The 19,864-nt window shown below is 46.3% G+C and overlaps 1 protein-coding gene across 7 annotated transcripts in view; it reads left to right on the top strand.

Annotated features, from left to right (window-relative positions):
• The window catches only part of birc6 (baculoviral IAP repeat containing 6), a 98,485-nt gene that overhangs the window by 67,293 nt on the left and 11,328 nt on the right, over positions 1 to 19,864 (top strand). For all 7 annotated transcript variants that reach the window (XM_079728940.1, XM_079728943.1, XM_079728944.1 and 4 more), the window contains 5 exons: positions 11,239 to 11,467; positions 13,587 to 13,732; positions 15,616 to 15,726; positions 16,847 to 17,064; positions 19,369 to 19,530. In XM_079728940.1, coding sequence (XP_079585066.1) covers positions 11,239 to 11,467; positions 13,587 to 13,732; positions 15,616 to 15,726; positions 16,847 to 17,064; positions 19,369 to 19,530 — 866 coding nt within the window. The remainder of the gene's footprint in view (positions 1 to 11,238; positions 11,468 to 13,586; positions 13,733 to 15,615; positions 15,727 to 16,846; positions 17,065 to 19,368; positions 19,531 to 19,864) is intronic.

Raw genomic sequence — 19,864 nt, forward strand, 5'->3', positions numbered from 1 at the left:
GCTGTAAAATTGCAGCCCCTCGAGATCAGATGGAATTTGTTGCGCGACAGCTCTCTTTCTCTCTGATAAGCTCCTAGATAGAGAGGGACTCATGGGCCCTGTGTTTCACCGTGCCACAAAAGTAGCTGGACATGCCAGTAGAAAACACCTTTGAGGTTCACAGGGGCCAACTGTATGATCTTTGTATTTGTCCATAAGGTCCACGTGTACTGCATGTTGACGAGGCGCTCCCAGCACTTCAGTATTCTGCTGATGTGTTGAAGGTCCTTCTCGGGCCATAAGGGAGATCCTCCCAGGCACGGTTTCCACGCCATCTCTCTTGCGCTGGCCGTAGTGTAGCCCCCACAAGCACCACCTCCTCCTCCGGCCAATCGTTATCTCTCATCGTAGTCCCGTCTGTGGCAGAACAACATGCCCTCCCCGACTCCATCTGAATCCTGGGGCAAGCAGTCCAATCCCTGCCTGCTGCCGTTTGCAGGGGTGTCCATAGCGTGAAGCGTGTTCCCTCGAAAGCGTGGTCTCCGAGCCTTCCCTCCAAACCTCAGTGGTCTTTTGGAGAGTCTCTGGTCTCTACCCTTGGCCTCCGCCTCACAGTGTGGTGTAGATGTAAACAAAGACGATCACAAACAGGTTGAGGAATGTGCAGATGATGCCCAGCAAGGCCAAGATGGACTCCTCCTGCTCTTCCTTGCCCTCCAGTGCCCGCACCTCTTCAAGGGTTATGGCGGTAGTGCCCATGGTCTTGGTGCTTTCCCGAACCGCCAGTGGTGGCACTTATCTGGGACGAGAAGGAAGGAAAGACGATATCAGAAGAGGCTCAACGCTCATATGACCCCACAACCAATGACGCAACTGAGAACACACACAACCGTGTCTGAAATGCAGATGTTGCCCTTCCGATCTCTTTGCTCTCTCCATCTTATTACGGGGCTCAGTCTCCACTGCCGTGGTAATCCCCCTCAAGGAGAAAATCAATTGGACTGAACAATCGCCACAAGCAGCACAATGGCGATTAGTTTACAAATGACACTGTTAATGGCTCTCCAGGGTCCCCGTTTGTGCATCACTCGATTCACCAGAAAAGAAGCAGCGCGAAGAGGCAAGCCTCCCGGCGAGAGGCAGCGAACCTCCCGGCGAGAAACCTACGCTCCACGGTTTCCATTTGACTCCCAACAATAACATTCACCACGGCGCCACTCGCCCTGTCAGAAAAGACGGGATTTAACTCCACCGTTTACAATCTGCCATCCAGCCCTCCCCCCTCCCCCTCAAAAGCTTTTTAGGACCGTGCACACACACACTTTTCACATACCAGATACCCACACACACACGCACCCCTTTATGGTTCTTGATGTCCCCATTATTTCCCCATGTTGAGGGGGAGGACTTTCACGAGTGTGGTAAATGAGAGCCGTTGGTCATGAGACAGTTTGGGATGTGCAACAAGAAAAACACAACCCAGCGTGCTACGGGAGATCCGCCAAATCTGGTCAACATTGTCAACACATGCCAACCGTCGACAAACAACTGCTTTGAGGCAATAATACGCAGGCAACTGTCTCCGACACCAACACCAGCGGCTGCGGAATAAACAACCCAGTTTAAGAGTAGAGAGAAGCCAGGCGTTAAAACGACTTACCCTGAGGCGTTTAGCGTGCGGAGCGGCATCATCCAGCATGCTTTTCTCTCGGGGGTCCTCTGCTGAAACGCCTGGCCTCTTTGGGGGCTCGCCGGACGTGTGGGTACAGGAGGGTGGGGGGGGGGGGTCTGTCAGCGGAGCAAAACGTCCCTGGTCCTTCTGAGCGAAAGGGATCTCGCAATCAAGAGAAACAGAGGGGGAGTGGGGCGCTGGGTGGAGCGTTGTGTTGCGGAGTGCTCCTCTGATGCGCGTTTACACACACTCAACACAAACACACGCAAACGCACTTCCAGCGCGAAATGTAGCCCCCTCGTAGATTCCTGGCTCCTGTCAGCTCCAGCTGTCGGGTTCAAACGCTCGGCGCCTCCTTTTGTTCTCACCGCGGTCAGACGTCTCCCGTGTTCAGCATTTCATCCCTCGCTTGGTGTCGCCGCGGCCACAGCACAAGCAGCCCCTCCGTTCAGGGGGATTGCTGAAAACCCAGCATCCGCTGACACCCCCTCCCTCCTCCCGCTCGTCTCTCTCTCTGCTCCCTCCCCCCATTGTCTCTCTCCCTCTCTCTCCTACTCTCCTCTCTACCCACCCTCCCACCCTCTCTCTCTCTCTCTCTCTCTCTCTCTCTCTCTCTCTCTCTCTCTCTCTCTCTCTCTCTCTCTCTCTCTCTCTCTCTCTCTCTCTCTCTCTCTCTCTCTCTCTCTCTCTCTCGTTGCTTTCCCTGAACTCCTCCACACGACCCCCTCCTCCACCTCTTCTTCCTCCTCCTCCTCTGTTACTCCTGTGTCTTTTGACCCCCTCAGAAGAAGCAGCCGTGTTTTCTCTGACAAGCACACAAGTCCGTCCCCCCAACTCCCTTAATGTTACTCCCCTTCCTCCACCCTCCCCACACTCCCCCATGGGATCAGTGCAATTAGTGCCTTTCGGGGGGATGCCGTCCCCCCTGCCCCAACCATCTCCTCCCGCCTCCCTCAAAGCTTCCAGGTACGTGCGCTTCGACCGCGTGCAGCTTACTCTGGGGGGGGACAAGTGAGCGATATGGCTGGGTCTGCCTCCTATGCTGCTGCTCCTCCCGAGTGGAGAACCGGCAGGTGGAGCGTCGGAGCAGCCAGAAGCAGAACCCAGAGGAGAGAGACATGCCTGTTGGAAGCCATGAGAATAGGAGGAGGAGGAGGAGAAGAGCAGTGGCTGGGGGGGAGGGTAGCCAAAATTAACCACAGAGCTGCATGGAGGGATAGGGAGGGGGTACTCTGTGCGTGATGGTGGGGCACCGACTGAAACGATCGGTCGTGGGAGCTCTGTGCATTGCATAACCAAAAAGAGCCATTGAGAGGGAGGGGGAGTGATTGGGAGCAAGAGAAAGGGAGATTGGGAGAGAGATCGGGAAGCATGGAGAGAGATAGAGATGCGTAGGGGGAGAGAGATGGAAAGATAGATGAGAGGGAGATGGAGTGAAAATGAAATGGGGAGAGAGGGAGATGGGGAGCGACGGAGGTGGAGCTAGGGGGGTGTATGTCGGTGGTGGTGGAAGGAGTGTTCAATTGAGAATGGGAGGGAGAGTTTAAGGGAAACAAAACAAGGTTCTCATGCTTGCTACCGCCACCTCCTCCTCCTCCTACTTCTCCAACTCTGGAGATGAAATGATTCGTACACACACACCAAAATAAGATATAGAAAAAGGTTCCAGTGAAATGGCTGGAAGCAGGGCAGCAAGGAGGAAGCAGAGGCAATGGAAAACTGAAAGGGGAGATAGGAGATCCTGTATCTAGTACATCCAGCCTCTCTAAGTCCTGCCTGTCATGGCGCAGAGACAGAGGGAAGGGGAAGAGGGGGGTACTAACGTTGAGGACGTTTGCTGGTGATAATTGAGGCGGTTTCACTGAGCGATGGTGATGTTGATGCCACCATTGTTGCTCTCTCTGTCACTACTCTGTATGCACCTGGCGGCACGCTTCTCATTCATCATGATGTCTGTCTGACAACGCAAGGTCCACCACCACTCCCCCACCCACACCCAACCATACTCCAATACCAGCCTATTATTAATTTAACTTCTTACAGCTGGGTCTTGTTGTTGTTGCTACAAAGTAATTCTGCTGGAATAGGATAGGCTGAAGGGAGCGGTTGTACAGCTGAAAGAACACGTTCCCATGGTCATTTCTGCACAGTTGATTGAAAATCATTGGGTGCTGCAGGACGAGCGCCGAGTTAAATCTATATGGGTGTACGCCATTCTGCCTCTCCCAGCTCTATGACTCACTCTCTCCTTCCTCCCTCCTTTCTTGCTCACTCGGGTTGTTATTTATTTTTGAAGGCTCATCATCTCTGATGGAACAACATCAGACCTCTCTGCTTTCTCCACCTCATGTTCTGTGTAAATCTGTCGGCCGATGGCTTTCATTCTCCTTTCGGCGTTTCTTTTATTTTCTGTTAGGATTCTCTCCAGGCTTCACCCTGACCTCCGACCTCTCTGAGGACCAGTTCTGTTGTCAGATGTTAGTAGATACAGCAGCATGCTGTGCTGTTGGTGTTTTATGTTGCTTGGACTCAGCACTCTCCATTTCAGCTACATTTCCCTCGCTCTCTCACGCCGCGCTCACGTGCACGCACACACACACAAATCGAGTATTTATTGTTTCTGTGTTGCAGTTATGTTGACCTCAAGGGTAATGGAGGGCCTCGGCTTGAATCGCATGAGGTCAATAAAAACCGAGAGCCTGCAATGATCAGCTGTGCTAGCCCTCCCCCTTCCTATAAAAACCCTCGTCCTAAACATGTACCTATACCTATAAAGACCCAAAGCTTAGCCACGCCCCACCTATAAAAAAAAACGTCCATCCTACCCATTCCCCTTCAAATTCACACCCTATGCTTGACCACGTCCTTGCCTACAAATTCACACATTCTAGCCGCTATCTTTAAAATCTCACATCTCAACCAAGCCCCCCGGCCTATAAAAACCCAGACCTCGTCTTGTCTCCCCTGAGGTCCTCAACTTGCTGCTTCGTTTATAAAAATCTGTTAAGCTCCTGAACTGGCAGTGAACTCACAGATGAAAGAGATTTTTTAATTCATGTTTTTCATGGATGGAAAATATCTCCGCCCTGAAATGCTGAAAACCACAGATTCTATTTCTGTTATATAAAATACCTCATTTTGACATCACCTTGAAAATGGTACAGGTTTTTCAAAGTTTTTGCAGAACATCTGGTGGACGTGTTAATGACGAAATGATTAGATTGTTTGAGCGAGTCGTTTGTTATGTTGTGCAGTGTATAATACTTGCTTTATTGTAACCATTAGTTTTTATTGCTTCATCTGTACATTGGATACGATGGTGCATAGCCACTATAGCTATTTGCTGTTCAATTACACACACACCCATGTATGAAGGAATATCCCACTGGATGCCAAGTGAGGACAATTAGCTGCAGTGCTTGTACTCAGATCTTCTTGTATCCCGGTTTGCGTCATTGCAAATAACTACAATTTCATCTGGCAATGCATTTTCTTACTTGAGCATGAAATTATGCAATCCCTGTTTATCACCCCAGCTATTTTAATTGTCCATGCAGAGTTCTGCCGAATCCATTGATCCGTTATAATGCAGGAATAATTTATGTTCCAGCAATACAATATTGTAATGTTTTCCGGGCTGTGATATCTAGCAGAGGCTCTGAGTGTGGATTTGTGTGTGTGTGTGCGCTGTTTGTTTTGATTCGTCTGGGGACGTCTCTGGACATCTCTGGCAATGTCTTTGCTAATTAAGAGCAAGGACCCCAGAAGTATCCGAACAGGTGCCCTTTTAAAAAAAAGAAAAGGAAAAGAAAAGTGACCTCCTCCTCTGTCATCCTCATGGAAGCACAGATGACCATTCCATTAAAAATACCAAACGTCAGTCCCGGATCTGTCAGCTCTAATTATGAGCTACCTATTTTTCTTCTTCGTTTCTCTCCCCACGGGGAGCGGTGAGGAAACGGGGGTGTTGCGTTGGACACGGGCTAATCGCGAGGCGGCAAACTGGCCAGCGCATGTTTTTGAGGTTAATTGGAGTGGATTGTGTGGGTCTTGACGAAACGGGAGCACTGAAGCTACTGCCTTGTTGAAACCGTGGCTCTGCAGAGGTGCGTCGGTTATTCGTGTCCTCTTGGATTCGGAATGCGCCGTTTCTTTCTTTACCATTGGTTCACATGGTAGAGCCGGGGTTAATATGCTGTAGAACGTTGACAAATACGGGGTGGGTAGAGACTGAAGTGCAGCCCATGTTTGCCTCCAACCTGTCTTATCTATCCACATGCGTTCCTTACAAAGAAACGCATGTGTATATATTTTATATACGTTTATTATCAAAGACATTTTTTTTTTTACAAATATTATTTGTGAAATGATTTAATAATCTGCTGGAACGGGAGATGGATTAATAAGCCAACGTGGGAGACATGTTTGGTTCTGCGTTTAGACCCGAGTGTTTCCACTCCACTGGCCCTGTCGCTCCGCGTCTCCGTCACGACCCCTGGATCTCCCTGACGGAGTGGGAGTAGAACCGTGTGCCCGGCCTGTCACCGCCGCTCTCTGACACGTCCACCCTCCGCCACGCTTGGCGTCTCCACCCCTAGTCGGGTAATCACACGGACAGGCTCGGGAGATCCCCCACCACCGCACCCCGGGAGCGCTCCACAGCACACGCTGAGCCAATCGCAACCCCCCCCCCAGCGTTGCTCTCCAGGACCCGTTGGTCTCAGATCGGATCCGTTTTATGGTGTTTGTGGGTCAACACACTCTGCCCCCAGGCTTGGTAGTGGCACCGGCGTGTGATGGCCAGACGCAGAGCCTCCAGGCCAGGTGTTGGTCTCTCTCCTTCCTTCAGCCTTGATGTAGGAGAGGCAGCCCGCCCCCCCGGGGACAAACACGCACACTTATTCCCTCACCGCCACCTTCATGAATAGGGTCATTAAGGAGCGGCTAGAGGCTACGCAACTCATGGATGCCAACGGACAGTGGAGATCAAACCCAGAACCTTTGGACTGAGTGTTGAAACCGTGGCCCCAACACTATCCTGCTGCCATGTTATATTTAATTTTTTTATTGAAGATCAATATTTATCCATCAACAAGCCCTTTAAGAACCTCTCATACGTTCTTGCATCTGAGGTATATAAAGTCTGAAATTGTGCGTTTTGTTACAATGAGAGTGGGAACTTTGAAAGAAATTGAGTAGATTTGTCCTAACAGTTACTGTGCACCTAGTGTAAAGTATTGTGCACAAACTTCCCCAATACAGGGCTCTAACGTCAGTATAGACCATTGCTCTTATAGTTCTACAGCGCTCCACCTCAAGATAAGACATTATTGAGTATCTCTGCAGACCAATGTGGGGTTTGCCTCCCCTCGTCGAACCAAGACCAACTTGGCATGTTCCCATGGCGACAAGAATGGATGGGGACCTCAAGACTCTGTCCTCCAGTTAATCACCCGACCACAGTTTTAAATAATTCAAACTTTTGTACGGCATTGGTTGACATTGGAGCAAACAGAGGACAAACTCGTGGTGGTTATAGATCACAGATGGAAGGTTCAAACAACCCCCTTCACCTATAAACATCTCAACCTCCGGACAGTCGCTCAGTCTGCATGGTAACAGTGGAACGTCTCCTCGTCCTAGTTGGCTGGTGGCGTTGAGCCCTAACAATTTGAATGACTACTGCTGTCAGCCTTATCTACATTCTGCATCAGCTCTGTCTGATTAGGCCTATGCTTTTTGTTATTACCAAGGATCATTTATATTTAGAACGGTGTAGTTATACAGGACGCTATTAAAACAACCAACTACCGTTGAGATTTAATCATGTTTTAAATAGAAGTTAATTGCATTTCGTCTTGGTATGGTCACCTCTTTGCCAAGCTCCACAGTGTCGATCAAAACATAAATTCAGACATTTTCCCATTTTCCAGCAAATGTACCATAATATTAAATATGGGCCAATGTGGTCTGTAACATAAATAGTTTATACCTCGAGAAAAATTAATATAACCAGGGCTAGGGTTAGAATGTGAAATATCCTCAGAATCCTGGTCCTGAGCCTTAAATAACAGTGTCACCATCTCCCACCAGGTGGTGACCTGCGCTTTAATACAGGGCGCTCCTCTCATGCAACAGCAGAGACACGACTCTCCTCTCAACCTGTTGGCCCAAAGCCTCAGACATCTCTTCGCTATTTGTACTGCTTCTTACTATTCTCGGCGTCGCGCCGTCCCCTCCACTGGTCTGAGGAACAAGACGTCACCGCAGAGCAAAAAATAAATGTTCCTCCCACCATTAGCTCAGAGGTGGATGAAGGTTGAGTTTATAAGAGGATTCTGGCCATCTCCGTCCATTCCTCTCCACCTAACCTTGTTATCAATTTGTTCAAAAATAAGGGGGGGGGGGGGGGGGGGGGCGAAGCGTATTGTATTGGAGGATGGATTGTCCTGCCATCCCCCCGCTACTCAGCAGTGGAATGCAACAAGTAAGATAATTACTTCTGGGGTAGGGGTAAGCGGCGATGGGGGGTGGGGGAAGGAGTGGTTGTGGTGGTGGGATTGTTCTAAGAGAATCTGAAGCGGGGCGTGCTGACATTGAGGGGAAACAAAGGGAATATTTAGCGGCGAGCACGCAACCACATAAACAGTCCCTAATGCACGAATGCAAGTCCACACATGAACACAACAACCATGCACAAAGAGGCACATAAGTACGTAAGTAATCATGCACGTAGCCGGACACGCCCACATCGAGACGCACATTTTCTCTCACACGCTCTCACATACCAACACCCAGACACACTCTCCAAAACACACAATGTCTCGCACTCAAAACACACACACACACACACGTCCCACACACACACATGAATCATGGCATTTAGACGGCCCTCAAGCAATTACCGAGGTGTGTGAAACACAGAGCAGGATGTTTTTACCCCCGGCTCCTCCCAAACACACCCAGAACGAGAGAGGCCATCAGAGATTCACGACCACGGCGGGTCGTGTTTGTGGCGATGGCGGGGAGGAGGGGCTTGGAGGCGGGGGTTTTCAATATAAATGTAAAACAGTGTAGGAGCCACGGAAGAGGAGGGACCCACCGTTCTGAGCCCCTGCAGTCCAGCAAACCAGCTCCTTGACCGCTCTCACATCCACTCAGAGATGGGATGATTCTGCTCTCATTTTGATCACACCGCATGGTCGCAGGATCATGGGGCTATCTGGGCCTTTTGAGAACAATACATGGGTTTGATATCTGTCTGGTGCCTTAATACACCTCTCTCTGTTTTTGTACACATTTTTTTTTACGAAATGTAGGTTTTGTCTTGACCTTGGTTTTTGATGTTTCTCACTGTGTGAACAACCTAGTGTAGCAGTGGGATTATCTGCTGGTGACCCCAATAAAACCTCTGGTGGTTATACAAGACAACACCACGGGCTGCCTTTGAATCGGCCGACCCCTCAACGTGATATACCCTTCAGATTTATTGCTAACGCTAATATGAAGCTAATCAGAACATTAGTTCATTAACATAAGGTCGACAGCCTCAGAGAACACAAGATGTTTTACATATTCGTACGGATAGGAACTGTCACACATAAATATGGATTTCAAAAGTTGATTTGACTATATTTTACCTATTTTAATATGTGCCCTTTTTATGATGAAAAATATATTATTACGAAAATCATGGGGAATTTTACACAATATCGAGAATTATCAAGATACGCTTATAAGAAATAGAAGCACACTTGTAAACAGTCTGAGGGTCTTTACATTACTGATTGAAACTAGTTGACCTTTATCGCTGACTTTTCAAACCTATTATGGGATCATTTTAAGGGCATATCTTCTCATCGTTAATTGAATTATACTATAAAACTGGGTATCACAATAAGTTGACATATCATTGACTTATTGCCCAGCTCTAATACAAAGAACTCATTACTAAATGCCTTTTAAAAGTAGCTATGTTTCTTTCTCAAACTCCCTTCACCCATGCTGCCTCTTCTGTTCCACTTTGAGGATAGTTTGGATGCTTTTGTTTTCAGTTTATTAACGTCCGCCATTGCGCCTCACTGAATGAGTTCTCCCGTGCCCTCCAGACGACCTCATCTAGTCTTTACGTGCATTGGCATGGAAACATGGACCAATAACGTCTGGCGTCAGGGGACAAGTGGAACACGGACACAATATCGTAACTTTAGTGCTCATTTTCTTCAGGAGGCTCGTCCAAATTGAGTTAAGGATCCACTGCTGAGCACCTCAGGGCTGGTCCTTAGCCGGCTGCGCTGTTTGTCACCTGGTCTGTCCCTGGGAATATAATAATCTTTAATATCCTCCTCAGCACAGCCTGCTAGTGCTGGGTAGCATCCATCTCTGGCTACAGCTCGCTTCACTCTCCTCCTCTCTGGCCGCAATCTCCAAGCAATCTACAGTTGTCGTTCCTGCTTCCCCCCTTGTTCACTTAGCATGTTGAAGCATCTCTCAAACACACACACACACACACACACACACACACACACACACACACACACACACACACACACACTCTTCGTCTTTCTCCATCTCTCATTATTATTAACGGTTAGAAATCTATGAATACGCATGCAGTGGTGAACGAAGAGTGTCAACTTCTCCACACAATTATTACTGCAATTAGAACATGGCCAGTGGGAGCGGTGGAAAGAAAACATCAGCAGCATTGCTGCTTAAGCTCCCTTTGTGTTTATTTAGCAAACACAAATTAACAAAAAACATCAAAGGAAAACACTTCAATGGGAAACACATGATGGCATGCACAAAGCCAAACAATTTTTTAAATAAGCCGTAATTCTATATTTACTGAACAATCTATATATTATTTTCACTGATCTATGTCATTTTTTCTATTATTGTGCATTCGTCTATTTCAAAAATAGAAACGGCCGTGCCACCTGCAGTACCCTGTGTACCACATGTTAAACACCACTGTTTGTTCGGACCTCTCAGACAGTACAGAGGCTTTTCTGATCACCACCTCTTCTCATTTTGGGTGGTTTTCTTCTGTATGTTTTTGTTTATAATCAGCTCATTTCCTCACAATGTTCTCTTTGTGATTGGTTTATTGGGATCTCATTAGCTCTTCCCGTTCTCAGACCAGTGTGTGGATGCATTAATGTTGACAAAGAATCTGAATTTCATAATCTGATGGAATTAGTTAGCAGACTTTTATAACCGATTCACTAAAAGTTTTTACTGATTGTTCAGTCAAACTGACAGAACAAGTTCAACGGAATCAATCATTTTTATGTGATTCTTATTTTAACTCACTGTTGCTCTATTACAAATGCTCTATTACAGCGTTTCTCTGTTTTCTAAACAGTCTATTTCAGTCTGTTTCTGTGATTGTTATTAACTTGCTGTTTCTCTCAATCAGTTTTCTCATCAACTATCATTATGTTAAAGTTGTAACTGTATATAATTGTCAGTAAATACCTGATTCTAAGTCTGTCGCTTGACTTTTAACACTCAAAATCCCTGATTCTAACAGTCTGAATCTGAATGTTTTCAACTGATCCTAACAGCCGGTTATTCCTCTCCAGTGCTGGACATGGCCCGCCACGTGCCCCTGTACCGGGCCCTCCTGGAGCTCCTGAGGGCCATCTCCACCTGCACAGCCCTGGTGCCCCTGCTCCTGCCCCTACCTGGGGGCCCGGGGCAGGAAGAGCCGGATGACGACATGGACGATCAGGGCTCTGAGGGCCAGACCTCCGTAGGCATGTTGCTGGCCAAGATGAAGACCTGCGTGGACACGTACACCAACCGCCTCCGGTAAGTTGGAGAACACCACCCTCACTAGACTCAAAAGGTTTCTCAAGCGGTCGGGGCCGTTGTGGAGGGTTGTAGAATCATTCAAGACGAGACGTGAAATGGATTGGTTTAGATGTGCAGCTTTATTTTAGATGGAAACTTTGTTCCGGCAGATGTCAAGGAACAGTCAATCAAGTTTCACAAAAATAAAATGATATAGAAAGATAAAAATATATAGATATGTTCAGGGGAATATATCAATATCTTAACAATTAACATTAATCCTTAAGCTCTGTGTTTTAAGTTAAGAATACATTTTACATTTGTTCTCCCTCATTGATTAATATTTTATTTGGTTATAGATTTAATAGAAACAGCTAATTAGCCAATCACACACCATCATTTCTTTAACCTAATTGGCCTTCTAAGAAGCTTAAAGTCCATTATTCCCCCTTGGTGTATGATTACCCGCATGCGTTTTATTCCGAAGGGGAGAATCCACTTGCATTATTTTTCATAGATAAGGCTGTTGCTACAAGTTTATAAAGCCTGTAGGATATAAGCTAAAGATCTCTCAACGTGTTTCATACTCAAGGTGTGTTAACGTCTTGATTAAAGGAGTTTACAGTAGAGTAGAAATACAGCCGAGATATAGTGCAGTACAGAAGAGACACAGTAGATTACAATAGAGTAGAATACAGCAGGTTTTCCTGTCCTGCAATTCCCCCCCCTTCATAACGCTCTTCCCCAGCCTGTTACAACAGGAACGCTTATCAATATTGCATGGACTCTGAGCATGCAGGGCAGTCAATATTTAAACCCCGAGACCCATGTTGTGGAGGCTTGTTGTAAAGGCATGTATGTACGCCTCGCCACGCCAGCGCTACAACCGCACTTTAAGGACGCCATTATCCATTTAAGCTCCCAGGGCTCATCTGGTTGACATTTTGAGGATGCATGGAAACATGCGAGCGGACGGGTGTTCCTGGGCAACTGCATTCTGGGATCGCATGGCGGTGCATAGCGACGCATGCAGGTCGCCGGGTCGGAGCCAGAGCTGCTGTCTTCTGCGTGGATCTGGGATAGCTCATTACACTCCCTGGAGTGAGAGCTAGCTCGCAGGAGAGCTATCTTCCTGCCCTATCGCCTTCCAGCTCTATCTTCCCTTCCAACTCTATCTCCCCTTCCAGCTATAGTCTGATCAGAACAGATGCATTGGACAATTTATGTGTTTATGCAGAAAATAAATGTTTTATGGGTTTATAGTTCATCTGTTCCAGTTTGAAAGCGAACAAAACTTTTGCAAATATCACAATTTATTTTCAGTGTGTGTTTGTCTTTGTGTGTGTGATGTAGATGTGTGTCACATCTACATCCTTGCAACAATATATGTCTAGTTTTTGTTGCAGACTTTTGTTTGTTTTTGAGTCTTTCATTTCCAATTGACTGCGAGTCATGTGACTGAGCTATTGGCTCAAGAGTAGATTAAAGTAAAGATCTTATGCAAGAAATAATTAGCATCCTTCAGGAGCTAATGTTGAAACGCTTGGCAACATTTCAAAATTACTTTGCTACTTGGGTGACCTATCCCGACCTTGATGTGTCCCTCCTTGAACCCATGTTCCCTTCAAAGGAACACAAGCTTTTCTTCACTCACCCACTTCCAAAGTTTCTTGCCAAGAAACATCCGGAAATTGGGGTCTCGCCAAGGTCAAATCCAGTGTTCGGAAGAAGCAATGATTTGTGTTGGGAGTGTGCATGAAAGATATTTGTTAAGAATAAAAGCTGCTTCAGTTATTCCTCTGCGCCAAGGCCGCTGGAGGATGTTGCAGCCTCTCCTTCATGTTTCTGTTGAAGCTAGTCGGTCTCCTCAGCTCAAAACCACTGTCTTCTCTTACCCACTGAGCTAGGCTTTATCTGTGGTTGTACTGTGATGCATTATGCATCCATCAATACATAGACAAAAGACACTTGTTTGTCTCTTGTAACCTTGTCAAAAACGTCCCCACGGAAAGGTACTGAAATGTAGTTTTGTCCGTGCAAATAGAAATTCATCTCTACTGTTTTGTCTCGTGAATACTCAACAACCAACTGTATACTCAATGTGGCACTTTATTATACCCCTTTCTGCCTCTCCCAGGTCAAAGAAAGACAAGAGTAAAGTCTTGCCCAAGCCGGACAGCTCGGACCCGGAGCCTGAGGGCTTGTCCCTCCTGGTGCCGGACATCCAGAGGACGGCAGATATCGTCTACTCTGCCACCACCAGCCTGAGACAGGCCAACCAGGGTCAGCATGCACTCGCACGCTTCGTATTGACATGCATACTCCCATATGCATGCTTTTACAGACTCACTCATACTCTTGCTCTCTCTCTCTGCTTCTCTTTCTACGTCACTATCTCTCTCTCTTTCTCCGTCGAACTTGTGTGTTGTACGTGTCCTTTGTTCCGTGCACACAAGGTCCGCGATTGGAAAGTTGGACTTGTTGTCCAAGTATAGCCAGAAGAACCCAGCTCCATGATGGACGGTCGTTATTTCAACCTCATTATGCCTCTGGCCTCTTCGAGACCTGCACCACCCTCTGAATACAGCACGGCATTATGATTGCTTTACAGGGTTCAGAGCCAGGTTGCGGTTTATTCTTGAATTAATCAATTCCTCATTCAGTCTGCAAAATGTCTAAAATAATGGTAAATTCCCTTCCTTCGTTATCCACACTCTTTTGACCAGCATATCAAAAAAAGTTAAATGAAGCATTAATAAAGGAAGTATTCATTTCATGATAATCTGAAAAACAATACCTATTCTTTAAAGTTTTACATTTCCGAAGTGGGTACACGGCAAAGACTTAGGTATTCATTTACTTGATAAATTACTTAGCTGCACCTCAGTCTGCCGTTTGGAGGTGGAGATGTGTGGATGTGTAATTGGTTAATTAATGGTATTGGAATGGAGAGATGGGGAGAGAGGAGAGGAAACATTTAGTCTGGCAAAGCCTCGATATCCCAGGGCCAACAACACGACAACCATAACTAGAAATATCGACAGTTGCAGACTTTTCTCTCTTTTTCTCCCTCTCTCATCCTCCCTCTCTCCTACCGTGGGCCCAGTAAGAAACTCTGGTAATTTCATGCTCAGTGCATATCTCTTGCTCTCTCGCTCTCTCTCTGGTACTGGCAGAAGAGGGCCTGTGAGCACCATAAACCATCTATATGTAAGTGGTCTGTTAATTATGTCCGTGTGTGAACTGTTCTGTCTAGCCATCTATTCTCCCGTCTCCCTCCCACCGTTTATTACCACCCGGAATAGGCCAACATTTTACTTTATCTCTCCTAACCATGGCAGCTTAAATGTGCCTGTGAAGCGGGCTGGGATGGGATTGTGTGGGTATGTAGGAGGTTATATATATTCAGCATTGGGGAAAATGGGGAAGTAACCTACTGAGATAAAAAGCTCATATTTATTATTATAATTATGCTACTTAAATACATATGTTAACCATTAAAATGAACTGATCAGCGGCGTTCTGCATGAAAGAATAGCAGCACAAACAAATATATTCGGATTGGACTTCTGTTGTCTTTTGTGACATTCTCTATCCTGAGAAGAATTTTAAGATCGTTTGGGGTATTTGTTAGCTACTGTTGTGACACAGAGTACCAAACACGGAGCTCTTTTTCAAGTCTTCTAATCATTCGTTTGTGTGACGTAATGTTTTAAATGGGAAGTGCTTTTAGTTCCATTGTATGATGCAGTATTAAATCTGCATAGGGTCACTGTCTGCCATTATCCCTGTTCAATACAGTAATATAATAAAGAGATTATTGGCTCATGGTGCAGTATTCTCCTACTTTTCTCTCACTATTTCACAATTTGTCAGTATTACTCTCTCTCCCATTCTCAATCGCAACTCCTGCTTTGCAATTCTTTCAATTTCTTCTTCCCTTTCAATTTCGTCCTCTCCCTCGCTGCCTCCCGCTAGAAGAATTGAGTATTTTTACCTACGTACGTGGAATCTTCAACTGGCCATTTATCTACTGCGTTTCACCGTGAAACCATCACAATTCTTCTTTAGCTGGCATATGTCTATGACTTTGGCTAATGACGCAGAGTTAAATTCGAACCATGCCTCTCTCTCTTAACCCTTCCCTCCCCTCTGTCCCCCTCCAGAGAGGAAGATGGCCGAGTCGTCCAGAAGGACGTCCAGCCGTCCCAAGCCACTGTCTGTCCTGCGATCCCTTGAGGACAAATACGTAGCAGCCATGAAGAAACTCCAGTTTGGTAAGTGTGGGTCAGGTGTCGCTGTTTTCGGCACAGTATGTGTCAGACATTGAATGCAATTCAATATAAATATGGACGTTGAGTAGACCGAGAGGCTCCTGCTGTAGAGAACAGTGTCGACTGCCTGTTCTCCCATGTGTGCATCCCTGGAGCAAGACACACGCTCTCGCTCTGTCTCTTGCTCTCTCTCTCGCTCTGTCTCTTGCTCTCTCTCTCGCTCTGTCTCTTGCTCTCTCTCTCGCTCTCTCTCTTGCTCTCTCTCGCTCTCTCTCGCTCTCTCTCTCGCTCTTTCTCTCTTGCTCTCTCTCGCTCTCTCTCTTGCTCCCTCTCTTGCTCTCATCCGAACTTCCTCTTCGCTTTCCTACCATCTTATCCTCTCTGTCTCTCCTCTCTCCCTTTCCTTTTCTTCCTCCTTCTCGTTGTCTTTCCTCTATTTTTCCCCCTCTCCCCCTCTCCCCTCGCTCTCCAGGGATGTCTGGATTGATTCCAATGCGTTTCTCTATCATGCTTGTATCAGTGATCAGGATGACGTGTGATGTAACGATGAGTGACATCAGAGTAAACAGGTCTTCTCCCCCCAGTCTTGACAGAATACCATGAGAGGGAAAGGGAGAGATAAGGCATGACAAACCACTGGGTGTTCGACTTTATTTTAAAAAGATAGCGGGCTGGATTGCAACCATGTGCCAGGGCGTCTGTGCTCAATCTTAAACGTTGATAAATTACGACTGCTTTATTAACTTACACAGATTTGATTTGCAGTGATTAAAAATAACAAATAAGATGAGTAATCAGATGATGTTGTCTGTGATATTGCGTCAGGTTATTATTATCCTAAACATCAACGTCAGTAAACTTCAATGGTTTAAGGGGCATGCTAGACTTTTTTTTCGGGTGTCTGGCTTTGAATAATCCCAATCTCCACAGTCTACCTGTAGGCATCCTTGATGATAGCCGCTATGGATAAAAGCATGTGCTTAATGACTCAATATAAATGAATTAATATTAATGAGTGTATGGGTACGGTCACAGGCTGCTCAAGAGCAATGGTGACTTATATTCACCACCTCTCTCTCTCTCTCTCTCTCTCTCTCTCTCTCTCTCTGCCCACCTCCTCCAGACACCTTTGAGATGGTGTCGGAGGATGACGACGGTAACCTGGTGTTCAAGGTGAGCTACCACTACATGTCTCAGGTGAAGAACGCCAGCGACGCCAACAGCGCGGCCCGCGCCCGGCGGCTGGCTCAGGAGGCGGTCACACTCTCCACCTCCCTGCCCCTCTCCTCCTCCTCCAGTGTGTTCGTCCGCTGTGACGAGGAGCGCCTTGACATCATGAAGGTACGTGCTCCACCTCGGGTTCTCCTCTCTACGTTCTCCTTAGGTTCTCCTCCTGATGCTCCCCTCCTCCTGATTCTGCTCCCTCGTGTTCTGCTCTTGTTCTCCTTTCTGTTCCTCATCTGTTGTCCTGCTTATGCTCTCTGGAGGTTCTCCTGCATCTGTTCCTCTATGTTCTCTTCTGTTCTCCTCTTAGTTGTATCCTCTTTTCCTCCTCATGTCCTTGTCCTTATGTTCTCCTCGTGTTCCTCCCATGTTCCTGTTGGTGCTGGTGTTCCTTCGTTTGACAAATGGATAATGAAGGGGCTGCTCCTAGCTCATTCAATACCGACCACCAGCTCTCCAGATTATCCAACATACATTGGTCATTAAATAATGAATTATGAATTAATTAAACCTGACTGATCAATTAATTGGAACCATTTCCGTAGAATTGTCATTTAATTTAATCTCTTAACAAAGTCATGATAGGGTGGGGCTGCATTCAAAATGTTGTATTGTTGGAACACCACATATACTTTATAATACATAATATGCTGCCACTGAAAGGCGATGGGGAAAAAAGTCATGGTGACTAGAGAGCAGTGGGGAACATTTCCCCTTGTGCCAGTTCTTCGTTCATCTGAGTTGGGTCTCTATTCCCTGAAGACTCTTCCTGATGAGGGCGTTTACTCATTTACTCCGCTGACATTTAACTAAATGTCCTCAACCAGCCACTTGATGGATGGCCTAGTTAAATGTCAAAATGCTCATGTTCTGCTGGAGAAACTTAACCGCGTGGCGTCTAAACAAACGGCAGCATGGTTAGTAAGAGGACTGGCCTACTGGTGGGAGTAGTGACCGAGAGAATACAGTGTTCACAGTATTTACCCAGAGCCCCCCTGGCTCCCTGTCGCAACACTCACCAACCCCTGCCCATCTGGCTGTGAGAACCTTCTGACGATTCACCCCCCACCCTCACCCCCCCCGCTCATCGGGATGTGCACTCAGTGTCAAGGCTCGAAATGTCCCCCGTCAAAACAAGCTGCACACATGAGTGACCGTTATCATCATCATCATCATCATCATCATCAACGTCATCACCATCACCCCCCTGAAGATGTTTTTCTTGTGCTGGGTGCGAGCGCTTGGTGTGCACCTTTCGACACAGTCCGCTGGTCACTACTTTGGGCTCAGCATGCTTCATCTGGATGTCCCTTCCCCTCTTCCTTTCCTCTGCTCTCTTCTGGGAATTCCACCTCGAATAGCTGCTTGCAATAATTTGCAGTCTATATCCAACATGGGTGCCGTTTTTGTTTGTGTATTTATTTCCAAGGGTGAAATAAGGGCTGAATGTGAATTTTAAATAGTCTATCATCATCATTCAGGTAAATGTCATACCCATATGCACAGTGATGACGGCAGCACAGGGATTTCTATAAGATTAAAACCGTAGCTTTTTATTTTTGATTTATTGTAGTATAATGGTCATAAAATGGTCCTTGAATGATGGGAAACCATTTGTTCGTTGACAATGGACTATTTTGTCCATCATTTATGATGGCATTGCAGTTGGGGAAAACATTTTTTTCCCTCTAAAATAATCAGTTTAAAAGCGTTTTACTTTTTTATATCTCAATATAAATAGTCAATACCACATGGGATGAGTGCATTTTTAATCAATAGATAAAAAATGACCACTAAAAATGTTATATTTAATCCAAAAAAGCAAGCATGGTTTCTTTTACCGTATTTAAAGTTGTTCCTAACTGTTGTAGACCGATACATCGGGTTTGAAACAGTTCTTAATGTTTCCATTGTTCCTATGTGTGATTAATGAGCTAATCTTATTAGCATAGGACTCATAAATTGGGAGTTTACAGATAAAAAGCTGCCTTACCCCATCATTTTTTCTACGGCTGGGTTCCAGTGTTGTAGAGCAAGGGAACCGCTGTGTAAATGTATTTCATCTGTTCTGTTGTTTCTACAGAATGAATTAGTCATTTATCAACACCCCTACCACCACCTGTTCAGTTATCTTTTCTTGTGTGAATGAATCTCCCTCCTCGAATGTCTCTGTGATTCAGATTTTCATTGTTCTTTTAAACTCATTTAATTTCTGTTGTTCCTGTTGCATTGTTTTCCACGTTAAGCACTTTGTATGCAGAAAAACCTGATGCATTAAATTCTTTCGGCTTGATCCAAGGCCACAGTGCATTAAGACATTTGAGACAACAGTCAAATGCATGTTAAAAGCTGAGGTCTAAAATGTGGTCCACTGAATGTCCATGCAGGGCTAAATTTAACCTTCCCCTCTCCTCCATCCAGGTCCTGATCACGGGGCCGGCCGACACTCCCTACGCCAACGGCTGCTTCGAGTTCGACGTGTACTTCCCCCAGGACTACCCCAACTCCCCCCCCCTGGTCAACCTGGAGACCACCGGGGGGCACAGCGTCCGCTTCAACCCCAACCTCTACAACGACGGCAAGGTGGGTCAGAGAGCCACGCTGGGAGGGTCGTCGTAATCTCAAGACGTGAACCGCGTAGCGTGGATGTTAAAGAAATAAATAATCTAATGGATTTTGCGTTATATTTGTTATTAATGTTCATTGTACCAATGAAAAGCATTGCTTCAGCTGACCCTGATTGAAATCATCAGCCCAAAGGGTGGCGTTAGCTCTCACTCTGTCAGCTGACTACAGCAGAATATAAATGTTTAGAAGCAGCAGTACAAATGGATTGAAACAGTGATTCTAACCCGGGATGTCTGTGTCTACCCTTGGTGAGAAGGTTCCGAGTGCCTCTTGTCGATAGATTTTGCGT

The sequence above is a fragment of the Pollachius pollachius genome (genome assembly GCF_949987615.1).
Source record: "Pollachius pollachius genome assembly, chromosome: 2".
Classification (NCBI taxonomy): Eukaryota; Metazoa; Chordata; class Actinopteri; order Gadiformes; family Gadidae; genus Pollachius; species Pollachius pollachius.